This window comes from Equus przewalskii, chromosome 13 (genome assembly GCF_037783145.1).
Source record: "Equus przewalskii isolate Varuska chromosome 13, EquPr2, whole genome shotgun sequence".
NCBI lineage: Eukaryota > Metazoa > Chordata > Mammalia > Perissodactyla > Equidae > Equus > Equus przewalskii.
This window is the reverse complement of record NC_091843.1, coordinates 88,157,561-88,174,792: the sequence shown is the minus strand read 5'-3', so window position 1 is coordinate 88,174,792 and position 17,232 is coordinate 88,157,561. Positions and strand designations below refer to the sequence as shown.

General features: G+C 42.7%; 1 protein-coding gene and 1 long non-coding RNA gene across 3 annotated transcripts in view; one reads left to right on the top strand and one right to left on the bottom strand.

The window, feature by feature from the left end:
- POC5 (POC5 centriolar protein) overlaps positions 1-6,973 on the bottom strand; it is a 33,682-nt gene extending 26,709 nt beyond the window's left edge. Inside the window, exons 1-2 of one of the 2 annotated variants that reach the window (XM_008538342.2) lie at positions 6,362-6,973; positions 2,273-2,365 (exon numbers count right to left, since the gene is read on the bottom strand). In XM_008538342.2, the coding sequence (XP_008536564.1) occupies positions 2,273-2,353 (81 nt within the window). In that variant the 5' untranslated portion in view covers positions 2,354-2,365; positions 6,362-6,973. The remainder of the gene's footprint in view (positions 1-2,272; positions 2,366-6,361) is intronic. The other variant, XM_008538343.2, reaches the window with a different exon arrangement.
- Positions 6,620-17,232, top strand: part of LOC103563106 (uncharacterized) — a 52,769-nt gene continuing 42,156 nt past the window's right edge. Inside the window, exons 1-2 of the long non-coding RNA XR_547807.2 lie at positions 6,620-6,699; positions 10,314-10,412. This is a non-coding gene — a long non-coding RNA (uncharacterized lncRNA). The remainder of the gene's footprint in view (positions 6,700-10,313; positions 10,413-17,232) is intronic.

The window sequence follows — 17,232 nt, the reverse complement described above, 5'->3', positions numbered from 1 at the left end:
TCCAGTAATGTAATATGGGCAGGTTTTCAACTGTAGTCAAGAAACAGTAGGGTGGTAAATTGAGGGTCACTAATAAACAGAATCTCTGTTGGACTGACACTCTAAACAAGGAACCAATAACACAAAATGATTTCTGGCATGTCTAAAAGATTCTTACCCCTCCCTCTTAAATTCTACTTGAAAGATTTATTCTTCTGATGTAAAGCTTTGTCTCCTGACAAAATGAAAACTTGAGGTCTTATAGGATGTTTACAATCTAGTATTAAAGGGTTCTAGACCCCAAAATTACACTGTGTGGGTTTTTTCCCCCCACAATCAACAAGCAATTCTCAGACACTGGCTGGGCGTCCTACAGTCCAACTCAATTCTGACACTATTCACCGGAGACAGCATCAGATCCCACAGGTCAAGGGCTCAGTCCCACAGGACTGACCCCGCTTCCAACTCCAGATGCCAAGTGCAAGTCCAAGTTGTCACCTGTGCTTCTGACTGACTGGCTATAAATCAGAGGTTCCCACGACCCCCTCTCCTTGGGCTGATTATTTGCTAGAGCAGGACACAGAACTAAGAGAAACATTGTGTTTACCAGATCATCACTTAATTATAAAAGGATCTAACTCAGGAACAGCCAGCTTGAAGAGATGCACAGGGCAAGGCATGGGGAAGGGGCATGGAGCTTCCACGCCCTCTCCTAGCATACCACTTGCCCAGCACCTCCACACGGTCACTAACCTAGAAGTTCTCTGAACTCTCACTTTGGGTTTTTATGGAGGCCCAATTACATAGACACAATTGATAAGTCATTGGCCACTGGTGATTGAACTCAATCTCCAGCCCCTCCCCTTCTCAGAGGTCAGGGGTGAGACTGAAAGTTCCAACCCTCCATTCACGGGGTTGGCTCCTCTCACAACCAGCCCCCATCCTTAGGTCCAAAAGTCACCTTATTAACTTAACAAGACCTTTATCACTCTTATCACTTGGACAATTCCAATAGTTTTAGGAGCTATGTGCCAGAAACAGGGATGAAGACCAAATACGTATTTCTTCCTATAAATCACAATATCATAAGTATAAATGAGTTGATCAGTTCTCTCATGAGGAAGTTTGGACAAGGCAGAGATGAAGGGTGTAGGAAAGCACTGTCACCTAAAAAGAGCTCTAAGCGGGAGAGGTACCATCCAAAGGGAAGACCAGGATGAAACATCTCTGCCACAATTCCAGCACAGTCATGTGCTGTACAACAGGTTTCAGTCAATGACAGACTGTATACATGCCAGTGGTCCCATAAGATTAGTACCATACAGCCTAGGTGTGTAGCAGGCTGTACCATTTAGGTTTGTGAGAGTGCATTCTATCATGGTCACACAACGACAAAATCGCCTACCAATGCATTTCTCAGAATGTATCCCCATCGTTAAGCAACGCATGACTGTACTTTTATCCTAGCAAATCTTCACAGATATTTTTCCAATAGCTTCCCAATTTCTAAATCTGTAATTTCAATTAAAGGAACACATCCGTTTCATAAAATATTTTCCTAAAGCTTTTCTCATATACAGTGCCAATAACAAGTTACTCTACTTAGGCATAAACATCACGTCCAACTTTTTCCCTCTTAAGTGATATAACTATAAAACTCAAGATATACCACGTCAGTATTTTCTCAATTAAAATCTACTCTAGAAATCTGAATCCATATTTGTGATGACAAAAACTTATAAACAAAAGAGATTTAAAACAGTTCATGTAAAAACTACACCTTCTATAGTCAATTTATCTGTCACTGTCCAGGTCCTGGGCAGCAGAATGTGCCGAATGTTGTGGCAACAGGGACTAGAACCTTGAGCAGAACACTAGGGCATCTGGGGCCCCAGAACTTTGGAGGTTTTGATATTGTACTAATTTGCATTAAAGTGAAAGCAACATTCATAAGAGATGGCTACAAAGAGACAGCTACAACTCTTTTCAAGAAAAAGAGTTTCTTGAGATTTTCAGCTTCTCCTTTCATTGTGTTGCTTGAAGCCTTTGTACAAGAGTGTTTGAAGAGTTCACGATTATTTTCTGAAAGGTTAAAACAATGTAAGCTATTTCCCAAGGTTTTTAAAATGATTCCTAAAGTTTGATATTACGATAAGTTGATATATATTACATACACATTATAAATATTAATGTAAATGGCTTGAGTGAATGAAAAATGTACTCTTCATTTTCTCTCATATTATCACCTGTTTAAAACACATAAGTCACAACAAACTTAGACATGTCTTCCTACCTGAAGATCTGAAGAAACAGAACTGCCTGGGTCGGGGTCATTTGGCACAACTGGAAGTGAGCCTTTCTCATCTGATGACATTCTGCACAAACACTATAAAAGAGTAGAAGCAACTTTAGGTTTTTTTCCTTGATATTTCTAGGAAAATAAAATGTTTTCTAGATATATACATAAGTGTAACCACATCCTAACCTGGAAACAACAATCACTCAACACACTGAGCATCCACAGATGAAATCACTGGGCAAGAAGAAAGAGTTAAGACTCAATCCCCACCATCAGTGAGTTTGTAAGGTAGTGAAGGAGATGAGAAAAAAACACAGAAGGTTAAAGAAAAGTGGAGGCTCCTCAGGAAAATCTGCAATGGGGCTTGTTCAGAATAACAGATTGTGATCTTTGTTCTTCAACAGTGTGTGCCAAGCTCGATGCTGGGCACTTTCCTGTAGATACTGAAGGAACAATCTGTGCAAATTCCCAGCTTGGGAAACTTACCTTTGGGGAGTATTATTGTAAGAAAAGCAAGCCTATAGAGAACAAGAGATTCTAATACGTGCATAGAAAAATTGTTGAAAGTTTTAGCCAAAAAAAAAAAAATTAAAAGCACTTTTAGTAACAAGTAAATAAATTATTTAAAAGACAAGTCATGACTATTCAAACCATCTGAACATCAGTTACATGTAAGACATTGGGGAGGACTGTAAGATGAAGAAGTCCTTGTCCTCCAGGACCCTACAGTCTGTAGAGAGGGCCAGACACGTATATAATATAAATGACTGGTGAAAAAGTACCGTTAGACCCTAAAACAACAGAGGTACAAAGCAGGGAGGTAGGAGTAGCCATTTTCATGGGTTGGGATCACAAGGGTGTGAAGAAGTGGGAATGGAGCTGGAGAAAGTTTTAGTAGAGAAGATGACCTGGGTGCTGAGACCTGGAAGGCAGATAAAGGATCTGAGGCTACGCCAGAGAGCAGAGCAGCACAAGCAGAGACAGAAGCACAGACATGTATGCCAGGAACATAAGTAGTGTGTCAGGTTGAAGCAAAAGGCGCAAAGCAAGGCCTGGCTAAGGATGAAACAGGTGAATCAGGAGCAGCCAGATCATGGAAGATCATGGTCATGTTATGTAAACAGTGTGACATCCACATAACCACCCAGGTCAAAAAATATAACATTACCAGCCCCAGAAGGCCTTCTCATGCCGGGTCCCAAATGCTGCCTCCATCCTCCATGGCTAAGATCACCATTACCTTGACATCTAACACTAGAAAATGTTTTGCCTGTTTTTACCTTTATAAATCGTGCATTACTTTATGCCTAACTTCCTTTGCCCAACAGTATGTTTGCAAAGCTCGTCTATGTTGTTGCTGTGTGTAGCTGCAGGCTTGCTTGTTTTTGTTTTGCTGTTAGGTATTCCACTGCATTAACATACTGTAATTTATTTATCCAGCCTATTTTTTCATGCATATTTGAATTGTTTTCAGTTTTGGCTATTCTCAATAATGCTGTTATAAATAAAACTATATGCCTCTAAGTGTTAAAAAAAAAAAGTTTGGTCTTATTCTAGAGAAGTTATTAAAATGTCTTAAACAAGTGACAACATGATCAGGTTTGCCTTTTAGAAAGATCACTCTGGAAGCTTTCAGGATGGATTAGAGAAGTGGGATCCCCAAGAGCTATCAATTGAGAGCCAACTGCAGCAGCCCGAGAGATGAACGTTCCCTCTGGCAGTAATGCAGGAGAGAAGTGAGGACCTGAATGTAGGGGGTAGCACTGCGAAGTGGATGGATGGTATGACTGAGACAGTTGTGTTTTGGCAGCAGAAATAAGAGATTATGATCAATAATCAGTTAAGAGGTTAAAGGGAGGAACTGTTGATGGCTTCCAGATTTCCACCTTGGGTGATGAGATGGACGATAGTGCCACTCACCATGGCAAGGAATGTAGGAAGATGAGCAGGTTGGGAGGAAGGACAATGGGTTCAACATCAGATGATTTGGGTGTGAGGAGCCTGTGAGGCCCGGAGGCGAAGCTGCAGGTACGTAGTGCACGGACACACACATCAAGCTGTGCACCACTCCAAGGACTGCCATTCACAATGGCTACAATGTGAATGGTGTTTCCTGGGTTAAGCAGTGAGAGAGCCCTGCACTGGAGCTTTTGGGTGGAACCATAGTTTGAGGAATCAGCATAATGGGAAATGCTGAAAAAAGGGAGCAGATAAGATCACTTACAAAAGGAGTGTAAGAAAGATTCTTATTCTGAGGTCCATATACCCAAACTATGTGTAACATTTTTAGAATAAATGCACGTGTATTTTTCTAGGAAGAGGATCCTTAGCTTCCAACATGTGTTCAGAGGGGACTACAACACTAATAAAGTTAAGGACCACTACCACAGTGAGAAGAGGGTTAAAACCAGAACCAATGATATATAAAGGGGAAGAAAAGAGCCAGCAAGGAATACAGAAAAGGAAGTCAAATGGCAGAACTAGCGGAAAGAACAGCATCAGGAAAGCTAGGAGAAGGGAGCAGTCAGAGCCACATGCCGATGGCAGATGAGAACTAAACAGAGTCCCCTGAATTTGGCAATTGGGAAGTTGCTATGATATTTGCCTGAACAATTTCAGTGGAAAGTGGAGCAGGTCTCAATCACAGTGGGCTGAAAAATAAACGAGAGATGTGGAAATTGAAGTAGAAAGGGCAGACACAGGGAAAAGTGCAGTATCAGAACGGAAACATAGGTTGGGGCTAGCTTATGGAAAGGATACTTCAACTTTATTCAATGCGTACTGCTGCGTGTACACACGATAAGCGAATCACAGCGCGACTGTCTTTAGTTAAGCCAATTAGGGAGGATAAAAAAAGCACATACATCTGCAGCAAGGAATGGCTGCTTCACGGACTTCAAATGCACCACTCTGGTAACTGGTCCATTTCTATTTTCATTCACCTACTCCTTTAGGATGTCTGCAGACTGGGTAGGCAGTAGGAGGGGCGCGGGGTGGTGCTTATTATTCAAAATACAAATGAGCTGAAAAGTATGGTCAGACCTCAAAAAGAGTTTCTGAATACAGATCCTGCAGAGACCAAACAGTCTGTACTCGTACTAATTGTACAATATTGTACATTTTTGGAAAACATGCTATACATCTTCCATCTGCCCCGCTTTGATGCCAACAAGGTATGACAGTTTGTGTGAAATTGTACAACAGCAGCATTTTCCCTCCTGTTTCTGGGTTCAGAAACGAAGGAGAAAAATGAAGCCTGCTTTGAAGGGTGGCGGATGTACATCAGCTCACTAACTCTTCAGTACGGTATTCTCTAAGGCAAGAGATCAGAAACCACGAGATAAAAGTTCTGAGTGCTTCTCTGTTGCCAGGGAAATCAAATCATGTCTTGGTAACTACCTGGCTGCAGGGAAAGAGAGGTCCCCGAAATCAATGGGCACGCAGGAGGGAGAGACAGAATGAACTAGCGGGCGAGGGGAGCCGGGGACGTCCTGCGCCTTCACCGCCCCAGGGGCAGGCCAGGAGGGGACAGGCCAGGAGGGGCAGGCCAGGAGGGGACAGGCCAGGAGGGATGCCCAGGAGGGGACAGGCCAGGAGGTGCAGGCCAGCAGGGGCAGGCCAGGTGGGACAGGACAGGAGGGGACAGGCCAAGTGGGACAGGACGGGAGGCACAGGCCAGGAGGGGACAGGCTAGGTGGGACAGGCCAGGAGGGATCGCCAGCCCGCCCCACGACGGGACCAAAAGAGAGGGGAAAGCAGCTGCGAGTAAGCAAAGGGGTGGAAGTTCTCTCCGATCACCGTCCTACCCACCCGTTTCAATCAAAGTCTTACTTGAAAACAATAAAGCGCTAGCCATGGTTACTTCCCCCCTGCGTTTTAAAAGGCCAGAACCGACGGCGACAGTCACCCAACACACTCCAGGCACGCCTCTCCCTCCTCCCGGACGCCCGGGGGGAACCTCCCGGCCCCGCGCCCACACAACAGCTCAGGGGCCCGCGTCCCGGGAAGACGCCCCGGCCCGGCCCTACGAGCCCCGGAGCTGCGGCGCTTTAAAGCCCACTCCACCGGGGCGCCGCCACCCACCGCGCTCTCCAAGCCGGGACACGTCCCCCGGCGTCTCCTCTTCGCCCGCCGCTCACGCAAGGGCGAGGGCAGCGGCTACCTTAGCAGCCACCTGACAGTTTCAAACCGCAGCGAGGAACTAAGGACGGCCCTGCGCATTGGTCCCGAGCTTCAGCAACCTGCCGTTTGATTGGTTCGAGGCCAGGGGGCGGGGCCTTGGACCCGGCGCAGAGAAGCCGGAATTAGGTGGCGTAAACAGAGCCCCGCCCCCGGCGCCGGCAGGCTCAGAGAGGGCGGGGCCTCAGGGAGCCCCGCCCAGCGTCGGGAGCGCGTGCTCAGTGCGGCTCTGCGGTTGCAGGGTAAGAGCCAGCTGTGGGCGCGGGTTTGCTTAGACGCCGCCGAGCAGGCCTGGAGTGATCCTGTGCTGTGTGCTCTTGTCTTTCGGTAGTGCCCAGGGTCTGTGCGTGTGGTCCTCGTGCGTAGGAATAGTCTGCGGCCGCAGGTGTCCTGCAACAGAGTCACTAGGAGTGCTTTTTAAAAGCGCGGGTTCCTGATCTGTCTCTGCTGATGCCTTCCGTCTTTGGCAGGGCCGGGGAATCCGAATATTTAACAAACACAGCCAGTGATTCTGATGCAGCGATCTGCGGACCACGCTTTAAGAAACTGCTGGACTAATGTTTTACTAGTGAGGGTTTTTACTACTGAGGTCAAATGTGTCAGGCTGAAAGTCAGGCCCTTCTGGCGAAGTGAGTATCGACCTAATTAGAATCATCATGAGTATATCCCGGCTCTACTACCTACTTGCTGTCACCTTGGAATATGTTACCCACATAAAAGGGCTGTAGGGAGATTAAATGACTTGCTATATCTAAAATACTTATCACATAACATATCCAAGATACTAGTCTTTCAACTTGTACTGGCAACAGATAAAGGCTAGAGGTACATTAGGATCCAAGTGGCAAAGGGATTCCCCCAATCTGGAAAACAAGTCGTGAGATCTGGGTGAGTTTTCAGGCTCCCTGTGTTACCTGGAGGTGAAGATGCCCGTTTCTTTTCCCGTAGATAGCGATGGCATATCCTGGGTTGACCTACTTACCTATTGGCAGAGCCAGACTTCTACTTATACAAACAGTGAAGTAATGCCAACAGTTTCTTTGGCATAAGCTATGCTTGTTCCCATGCTTATTATAAAGGACAGATTCCTGCTCATAGATACAAATTCATAGCTAGTTCAAATATCTGTTTTTTAATTGAATAGCCATGTGGTCACCCCATACACTGTAGTTGTTACTGATGCACTATCCCTGTGCCCTCCTGCCACTTGGCTCCATGTTTCTCCTCTCCCTTTTGGGGGCCAGATTTTCGTAAAAACCATTGGGTAAGCCATCTCCATTCTTCTGTGAAGCTACAGAGAGAAAGAGCCCAAACCTGGTCTGGTTCTTAGGAATTTAGAACTGATTCTTTCCCCAAGTTTCTGAGAGAGAGAGAGAGATAGAGAGAAGGAAAGAGAATGAAGCCTCCACAAACTCATAATGATTAAGTTGCCAGCTTGAACCCTTTATAATTATTCATTCATTCAACAAATATTTATCTAACGTTCATCATATGCAAAACCTTTTGTTGCTGCTGGGGATAGAGTGGTGAACAAAACAGACACAGTCTGCCCTCCTGGAACTTAGAATCTAATGGGAAAAAACAGACATCACACAACAAAAATCCAATACAAATGAGTAAATAATTATGAATTATGTTTAAAGTGAGCGGAAATCAAGAAATGACTTTCTGAGAAAATACATTTAAGCTGAGACCTGAAGGATGAATGGGTAAAGAACTTACTTTATCTAATAAACCCACATATAGTGCTTACTATGTTCTGGGCACTGTACTCATTAATTCATTCAATTCTGAGATTACCTCTGATGTAGATGACATTTCCATCCTTGTTTTATGGATATGAAAACTGAAACCCAGAGAGTTATGTGGCTTGCCTAGGATCATACAGCTAATAAGAGCAGAACTAGTATTCAAACTGAGGCAGTCTAGGCTCCAGAGTCCATGTTCTTATCACTCAGTATGTTCTGTTGGGAACAGCATGGCTGTTATTGGTTGGATGGTGTCCTCCAAAAAAGCTGTGTTCAAGTCCTAACCCCCAGTACCTGTGAACGTGACCTTATTTGGAGATAGGGTTCTTGCAAACGTAATCAGGTTAAAATGAGGTCATGCTGGATTAGGATGTGTTTTAATCCAATAACTGGTGTTATAGGAGAGGGAAATTGAGACACAGAAAGAGATACGGGGGGAAGACAGAGACAGAGATTGCAGTGATGCATCTGTAAGCTAAGGGACACTGAGGATTGCTGGCAACCACCGGAAGCTAGAGGAGGCCAGGAAAGATGTTCCCCTAGAGCTTTCAAAGAGAGCATGGCCCTACTGATGTCCTGATTTTGGGCTTCTGGCCTCCGGAACTGTGAATAAATAGATTTCTGTTGTTTTAAGCCATGCAGTTTGGGATAATTTGTTACAGCATCCCTAGGAAACTAATAAAATGCCTAAGGCCTTCAGATAAGAAAGCGCTTCTTGAATCTGGATAAAAGCCAGTAATCTCAGTGAGGGGCAGAGGGGCACAGAATGAGGGTGCAGATGGAGGTGGGAGCCTGACTATGTTAAGTGCTTGAGAGTTTATTTAAAGTTCGGTGGGACATTTTTAGATGTTCAGAAGAGAGACTAAAACAAACTTGAACTAAGGAGGTGACAAGGGAGAAGGAGAGAAGACGACAGATTTGAGATGTATTTTGGAGGGAGAGCTGATAGGACCTCATGGATTATACTTGAGATGAAGGAGAGAAGTGTCAAGAAGGCCTCCCTGCTTTCAGGCGTGTGGCTGGAGCAACTGGGTGGACGGCAGATCATTTACTGAGAAGGAGAGCAAACTCTGGAAGAGGAGCAGGTTTTGAAAGGAAAGATCAAAAGTTCGATTTTAAATATGCTGTTTGAAATGCTGGAGACATCCAAGTGGATGGTCCATTGGGCCATTAGACATACATGTGTGGAGCTCAGAAAAGAGGTCAGGGCCCAGATACATAATCAGGGAGGCTTTGTATATAAATATTGTGGAGGATTCCAAAAATGGCTCCAATTCTGCAGCCCTCCCTGTGTCAGTGTCCTTTGCCATGCCCTCTCGTTAGTGGCCAATGGGATGTTAACAAACATGACAGAGGCAGAGGCTTTAAAGGTGCTTGTGTGATTGGCTTGGCTTGCTCTTGCCCTCTGTTATCACCATGGGAACATGCCTGGACTAGGCTGTTGGAAGATGAAAGACATATGTAGTAGACTTGAGTTGCCTGGTCATCCCAGCTGAGGCCATCCTAGATCAGTCTGTAGCCAGGTGACACCCAGACAGGTGTGTAAGTCCAATCAAGAACAGCAGAGACACCCAGCCAACCTGCGGAGTCATGAGCTAAATAAATTGGGGTAGATTGGGGGTGGTTTGTTATGTAGATTTGTTGTGGTAAGAGGTAACTGAGAAGATACAATTTAAAGCTAAGGAACTAGATGAGACAACCTGGGCAGAGAGAGTAAACTGACTAGAGAAGAGAGTTCAGAACTGAACCCTGGGGTCCCCTAATGTTTAGAGATTGAGTAGCGATGGAGGAACCAACAAAGGAGACTGAGAAGGAGGGGCTGGAGGAGTGGGAGGAAAACCAGGAGAGGCTCCAGGAAATGCTAGCAGAGTGGTTACAGTGTGGAGTCTGACAATAAGGAGGCCTTTCCACCAGCCCTAAATTCTGAACCTCTGCTCCAATATCCAGCTTCTTCTTCAAATCCTACTGTTTTAGGTTAAGCTGTTGTTGAATTTGATTTGGGCTGTTTCTCTAGTTGCATGTCTTCATTTCTTTCTATAATTCACTCTTCACATTGCTGATAAATTATCTTCTTCAAATAACATTGGATTGCATAACTTCTTCCTCAGAAACCTTCCGTGGTATTGCATGGCGTTCAAAGCTTTCCTAAACTCAGAAGATCTGTGCTGGAGTCTTCCAATTTACCATGTACTAGGTGTACAACTTAGGTAAGCTTTGTATCCTTTATGAGCCTAAGCTTCATCTTTTTAAAGTTGAGAAAATAATAGAAACTACCAAATCTAAATCTGAACCTGAACCTAAGTCTGTCAGTCTATCTACCTGTCTATCTATCAATTGAAATCTATCTATCAGTCATCAAAACTGATTCCCTCTTGAAGCTGTGGCTGCCTAGTTGGATTACATTTCCTAGTCTACCTTGCAGTTCAGTGAGGCAATGGGATTTTGGTGGTAGCGAAATGTAGCGCTCCTTGAACTGGGATTTAAGACTTTAGGCATGGTTTTTCTAAGTCTTCTCCTTCCCACTGTGTTGGGCTGAATGATCATATGGAATAGAACTCCTTTGCCAGTTCTGTAATATATGAAAACAAATTGTTTCTTTTTTTCCTTTAAGTCACTGTATTTTTGGGTCAATCTGTTTCAGCCATCACTCTAATAATCACTTCAAGGTCTATATAGATGGATATATAAAGATGTTGGGAAGCAATGTATGTATTTGCAGTTTTTTAAAAAAGAGGCAGAGTGAACATAGAGTTTGGATTCATAAGATCTGGTGTTAAACCTTCTCCAAGATGCAGGCATGAAGCTAAGATGGCTCTAGATACCTGTTGGGAGCATCTCTTGATTATTATTATTGGTGGAAAGAGTTGAAACCCATGTTATTTTTCCTAGACCTGGGTTAGGGGCCTGACTTGAAAGCTCTTTCTCTTTAAGGTCATCCTTGACTCATCTCAAAGGCCTTCTCTCTCCTTACCTTATTATTTGTTCAGCTAGGACTATAGGAGGACATTCCTCACCCTAGGAATCTTTAACACTGATGACTCTTGTCCTGGGGTAGCAACCATAATTTAGTCCATCACTTTCATTTTATGAAAGAAAAAATTAGATCTAGAGAGAACTGTATTTGCTTTCCTTGAAGTCCAGAGGAGAAGTATAGGGGTGGAGGTGAGGAGAGATCTCAGGGTCAGAGCCCACCATGATTTTCCCTCAGGGCTTGATTCATTACAACCAGACCCATGGCAATTTTTCTACTAGACTGCTAGACTCACAGATTTTCTTCCCTTCTTTTTCATCCCATCTACTCCTCACTTCAAATGTCCCTGCCTTTGTCACATCCTCTAAGGCTGGACTTTGTTTCTCCAGGTTACAAGTGGCTGACGTAGTAATTTCATCTCCACAGATGAGGAGGCACAAGGCTCCGGGGTCTCCCCTCCCTGTGAACCCTGAACACTGGCCTCCTGGAAACAGTGCTCTGTTTTTTCTAAGTCAGAAAAATGACTTGATGGTAAATCTGAGTTCCAGCAGGAAGGTGTGCAAAGAACATGATAGATTATTTTTGGGCAAGTGGCTCACAATGCGTGCCCCAAATGGAACTTCTGTAGCTGGACTGCACAGTCTATTTAGAATCCCTCCCTGCACTGAGAGCCAAAAAGAGGGATTCTGGACACATTTAACTGAGGCAGAGCAGAGGGAGAAAGACTGTCAATAAGCAGAGACACAGGGTGGTGGCAGGTGTCATGGGCACGCGGTCTACAGATGAGGCAGCGCTGCAGTCCTATGCAGGGGCTGACATCTGCAGTGGCATGAGAGCTTGTTCAGAAAGTTTTGAATCCCTGGATCGCACAGTTGCATTTTTTTGCACACACTCCCTGGCCCTTTTGCTGCGAAAGGGAGTTCATTTCTTAGCCTTCATCGTCAGCCTTCTGTTCTTCCTAATTGTAAAGACTCTCCCCTGAACCTCTCTGCTAGCGTCCTCTAGCCAAATCAAAACTTCCTTTCCCTTAGCATTTCCTTCTGATAAAACCATCTAGGACTAGCTGTGAGAGGCAGGATTAATTAGTTTTTCAGAGAACGATGTCGCTGAGTCCCACTGATGTTTTGAGTACCACACAGATGCTGTATTCTCGGCTCTGCTCTCTCAGTCATCAGCTAGAGGCCCCACTGTGGGCACCAGCCCAAGGGAAAGATGCTGATGTCTCTGCTGAATGTATTGGCCTGTGTTGTTGGCAAAGTTGCCGGGGTCCTGCCCTGGTGATGGCACTGAGGTGATAAAGACTTCCCAGTGGCACCAACAGGTTCTCTACTGAAGTGCAAAGGGTCCTTTTACGTCTTCTGTCTTATGCTTTTTACCCGGGTTCCAAAGTTGCTCTTCCTGGCGTTGCCAGTGACTGGAGAGAATTTAGTGAAGGAGCTTTCGGCAGAGATGGCTGGCTGTCTACCAGAATTGTATTATGTAGAAGTAGCTGGCCGGGCATCTTAGAATTTCCAAGACCCCACTCCACCTTTGCATCCAGTGGAACTACAGAACTAGTTCACCACAATGTGAGCCGACCTGACGTGTCTTATTTCCCGGCCAAGGAATTTAGGAAGTGGGTGTGCCTCCTTTCTCTTCTCTCTTTCCCCTTCGGCCAGCTCTGAGACCTCAGGCAATGTCAGAACACAGGATGGAAGGAACAGCACACCCACCTTAGATGATTCTACAGGCAAAAAAAGACATGTTCTGTATATTTAAAGATGGGTTAAAATGGTAAATTGTATGTTATGTGTAGTTTACCACAATTAAAACAATACATTTCTACTGTGATAAATTCCTGAAAATTTGAGATTTATTTGTACAACAGCTACCATTACCCTAATGGATTCTCTGCTACCTAAATTTGTTCTCGTTTAGGACTCCATTTCCCAGAACCTCGGTACAAGTCACACCCAGAATGCAATAGGAGCGCACTCAAAATTCCCCTTCTCTTTTCACATTGACCCTTCGTCCTTGGCAAGTCTTTCTGTGCCTGGACTCCCTTAACACTCCTTGAAAGACCTTTCTAGAAACAGACCTTGTTATTATAGAGTAGTGGTTAAGCTCACAGGCCCCAGGGACAGGTTGCCCAGGTTTGAACCCTAACTCTGCCCTTTACAGGGTGTGTGACCTTGCGTGAGTGACTTAACCTCTGTGTGTCTCACTTGTCTTAACTGCAAAGTGGGCCAATAATATTTTTTACCTCCACACATTCTTGTGAGGATTCCATGAGTCAAAAGACGTAGAGAGCACCCGCCTGGCTGGAGTACACGTCCCTGCTATGTCAGTGTAACTCGGTTCCTACTGATAATGTACCTCCGGTCACACCCACACACGTGTGAATCTTGAGTAAACAATTTAAGTTTGAGCTGAGCTTCTTCCGACAAGATAGTAAAATGCCATATTAATAACAGATGTAGTTCCCCCTCAGAGAGAAAGGGCAGATCCTTACATTCTGGGGGGCTCAACCTCAAAAGTACCTGATTACTTGTTGTGGATCGAATAATATGCTAGGCCATTTCACATATATGTTGCTATTAGTTGTTACAAAATTCTGTATAATTAAACAGTGGGACCAGAAATACATTCACAATAAAAACCTAGTTTGATAAAATATGGGAAATTGTGATGCAATATTAATCATTATTACATATTATAATGTTGTATTATATAGTTATCTCTAAAGTGTAAGAATTATTTTTTAAAATGTTATTTGCCCTCTAGAATTTTTATTAATAAGAAAAAAGCAAACACATAAAGCCAGATTAATTAAAGGTATATTTGTATACCTTTATATATATACTTTGTATATTTATATATCTTTGTATATTCTAGAAACACACCAGAAGAGAGATGATATTAAAAAATGAGATTTTCCAGTGCTCTTCAAATATAATCTTTATCCATTAAGATACATAAGATACATAATGTGAATACTACATACTCTATCACATATCTTTTAAAAATATATAGCTTCTGTTAATATGAAAAAAATGAGAAGTTCTTTTTAAAAGTTATGTGTTGATAGAATTTTATATTTAAAGAGCATTTTGTGTTGGTTATTATTTAACTGACATGAATCATTATTTTCGTGAGATGAGTGAGTGAGTATTTGAAGACTAGTCTAATGAAAATTCAAGTCACTGGTTTATTTCTGTGACACCGAACATTTATAAAATTTATGTAAACACCCCAGAATTTTAAGAAAAACATATGCCAAGAACACGCTCTTCTGTAAAATAAAAATTTAAATTCAAGATGGCAAAATACCGTGATAGCCCTGTCTAGACTATAATTCAAATAATTAAAAATACAGTTGAAGATGTTGACAGGAGCTATACAGTATGAAAGCATTAATTTTACCTTGAGAATAAATGAGAAGATCAAGTTGATTTGCTGAATTTCAAAGAAGCAACAGTCACATAGATTATCCAAGTATCTTTTTTTAAAAAAGCTTTAAAAGTGAATGGCTATTAATTCATTTATGGCCAGTGAATATATAATATATATTAATATAGTATGAATATGATAATATGAATATTTTATCTAAATTATTTTAAACTATAAATAATCCTGTCAATAAAATTAAGGAAAAGTTTTGTGGGAGGGTTTTTGTCCTCTGATTTTTGGGGGCAAAAGCAATTTGAAGAAAACTTAATGGAAGTATTGCTATCAAACACTATTATTTAAAAATTACTTTTCAGGGAAAGCAAAAATTAATTGTCGGTATTGGTAATTAAATATCTTTCACCCTTCTAATAATAAAATTCTAATCACAGGTAACTGTGCAAACTCTAAATTTTCTCTTGTACACTTTGCTGGTGATAAAATAATAAGGTAAAAATAAAATGAGTCCTTTTTTTAAACTAGAGGTTTTAGTTTATTATTTTATTATTTTCGGTATGTATGTTTCCTCTTCTTCCTCAGTACCCTATCTCTGCCCATAAAATCCCAAATCCCCTTTGAGGCCTACCCCAAACCCCACTCCGCCAAGAAATCTGTTTTGTTTGGCTTTGATGTTATTTCTTGTGATCTCTTTCCCCTCGTGCACCTCCTGTGCTTAGCTCACATTGTCTTCTGCTGTATTTTGCTAGATCCTCTGGGGGACGGGTTGTGCCATCCTTATTTGTGTGTCACCTGTGGGACCCAGCCCAGACCTTCCCTGCACTGGGCCCTAAATAAACATTTGCTGAATTTAAAATGCTGAATACTTCCAGCTTTCCCCATCCTCTATGAACTGATTTGTGTTTGCTGTTGATGGGAACCTCGTTTCACGGAGGCCTCATTTTATGAGGGCCTGCGAGTCCCCCAGGATGGAGTTCAGCCCGCGGCCTGACTCAGCAACGCAGGGTCCTGTAGCTTCCACAGAATGGAAGGAGTTTGTCCCAGCCACACCAGGTGGCAGTGTGACCCACGCCTGCATGGCCACCAAGGCAGGTGTCTGAGGAAAAACAACGTAGCGATTCTACAAAGAAAACGCTTGAAAATAATTTAACACAAAAGGGATAAATAAATGCAATTTTCTGCATTTTAATAAGAGGTTCAGAGACTTATGTGATTTACATGCCTGCTGCTGACAGGGAAAAGTGAAAAAAAGAAGCTTTCTTATTTGCACTGCCAACAGATGCACAGAGAGAAATAAATATGTATTCTGGCAGACAGGAGCAAATCTTTGCATTTATATAAGGGAATAGAAGTGACCATATTGAAAGGAAGAATATGAGAGTTGCTGCAAAAGGCACAATTATTCTTTGGAATTCAAATGGTCAGACTATCTTATCTATCAAAAATTAAGACATTAATCTGATTCTCAAGAAACAGTATTTTTGGAGTTATAAAATGACTGAATTTTGGTGCAGGTGAATGATTTGTGCAAAATGCTTTCCATGCATATAAATACCATTATTGTCTTAAAGTGGGGATTGTAGCTGAAGTCCCTCTGAATTTGGGATATGGTGAAATAAGGGACAGTTGCATTCTTCTGGTATCAGTACCATATTCCCCCTTGAAGCTGCACACTCTGCAGTACTTGGTGGATATCATCACTGCCACAGTTTAGTGGGTTTTCTGAGTATTTGTCCGGAACTGTAAGACAGAGGAGGCACTCACTAGCAGAAATCTTTTCTTTAGGGCTTATTGTGGACATTTGTCATTGTGGACATTTCTGATTGCCAGCACCCTTTGAACACTCGTCTGATGTTTGGAAAATGTCCTGTCTTACGAGTTCCACTTCCCCAGCTTGAAACAGAAAACTGGCTTTCTCAGGTTCCCTGGCAGCAAGGGTGCAGCTGTATGGCCTGGCTTCCACCAATCAGATGCACTTGCATGTGACTGATTCAGAAGCACGCAATGGGAGAAAGGAGGCATGCAGAATTTGTCATTTGGCAAGCATGACAACAGTAGTGTTGGGCTGTTTAGGGGCATCAGTGCCAGAATTTCTGGCATTCGCTCCTGAGCATCAACAGCGTGAGCTGCACTGTTTGAGCTGTCGCGTCTCCTGCAGAGTAATTGGACATTGTTCCTGACTGCTTGGCATCCAAGCCTAGTTCTCAAGCCCTCTCAGAGCTTCTGTGAGCTACCTGCTAACTTTTAATTAATTCTTTTTCCACTTAAGCCAGCAAAGGTAGATTTTGTTGTTTGCTATGTAAAACCCTGACAGAAACAAGGAATAAGAGGACATACACTTTTTTCTAGACATCAATTTTGAGATAACTTGTAAAAACTTTATTGTGTTATAAATCTGGGTAAATTTTCATATGAAAACAAGAAAGGAAGAAAGAAAGAATACAATATAATAATTGTAATCTGGAACTGATTAAAAATCCAATAAATGAGATAAAGCAACCACAACTGAGTAAATGTAAAGTCATTTTAATATTTACATCTATAAGTAGCATGCTTTCTGTAAATAAGGAAGACAATTTTAATGTTCAAAACTAAGAATTTTAGTGTTTTTACTAGGAAACACTTAAATTTGATATCAAAGAGAAATTTGGCAAAGTACTAATCTTTTAGAA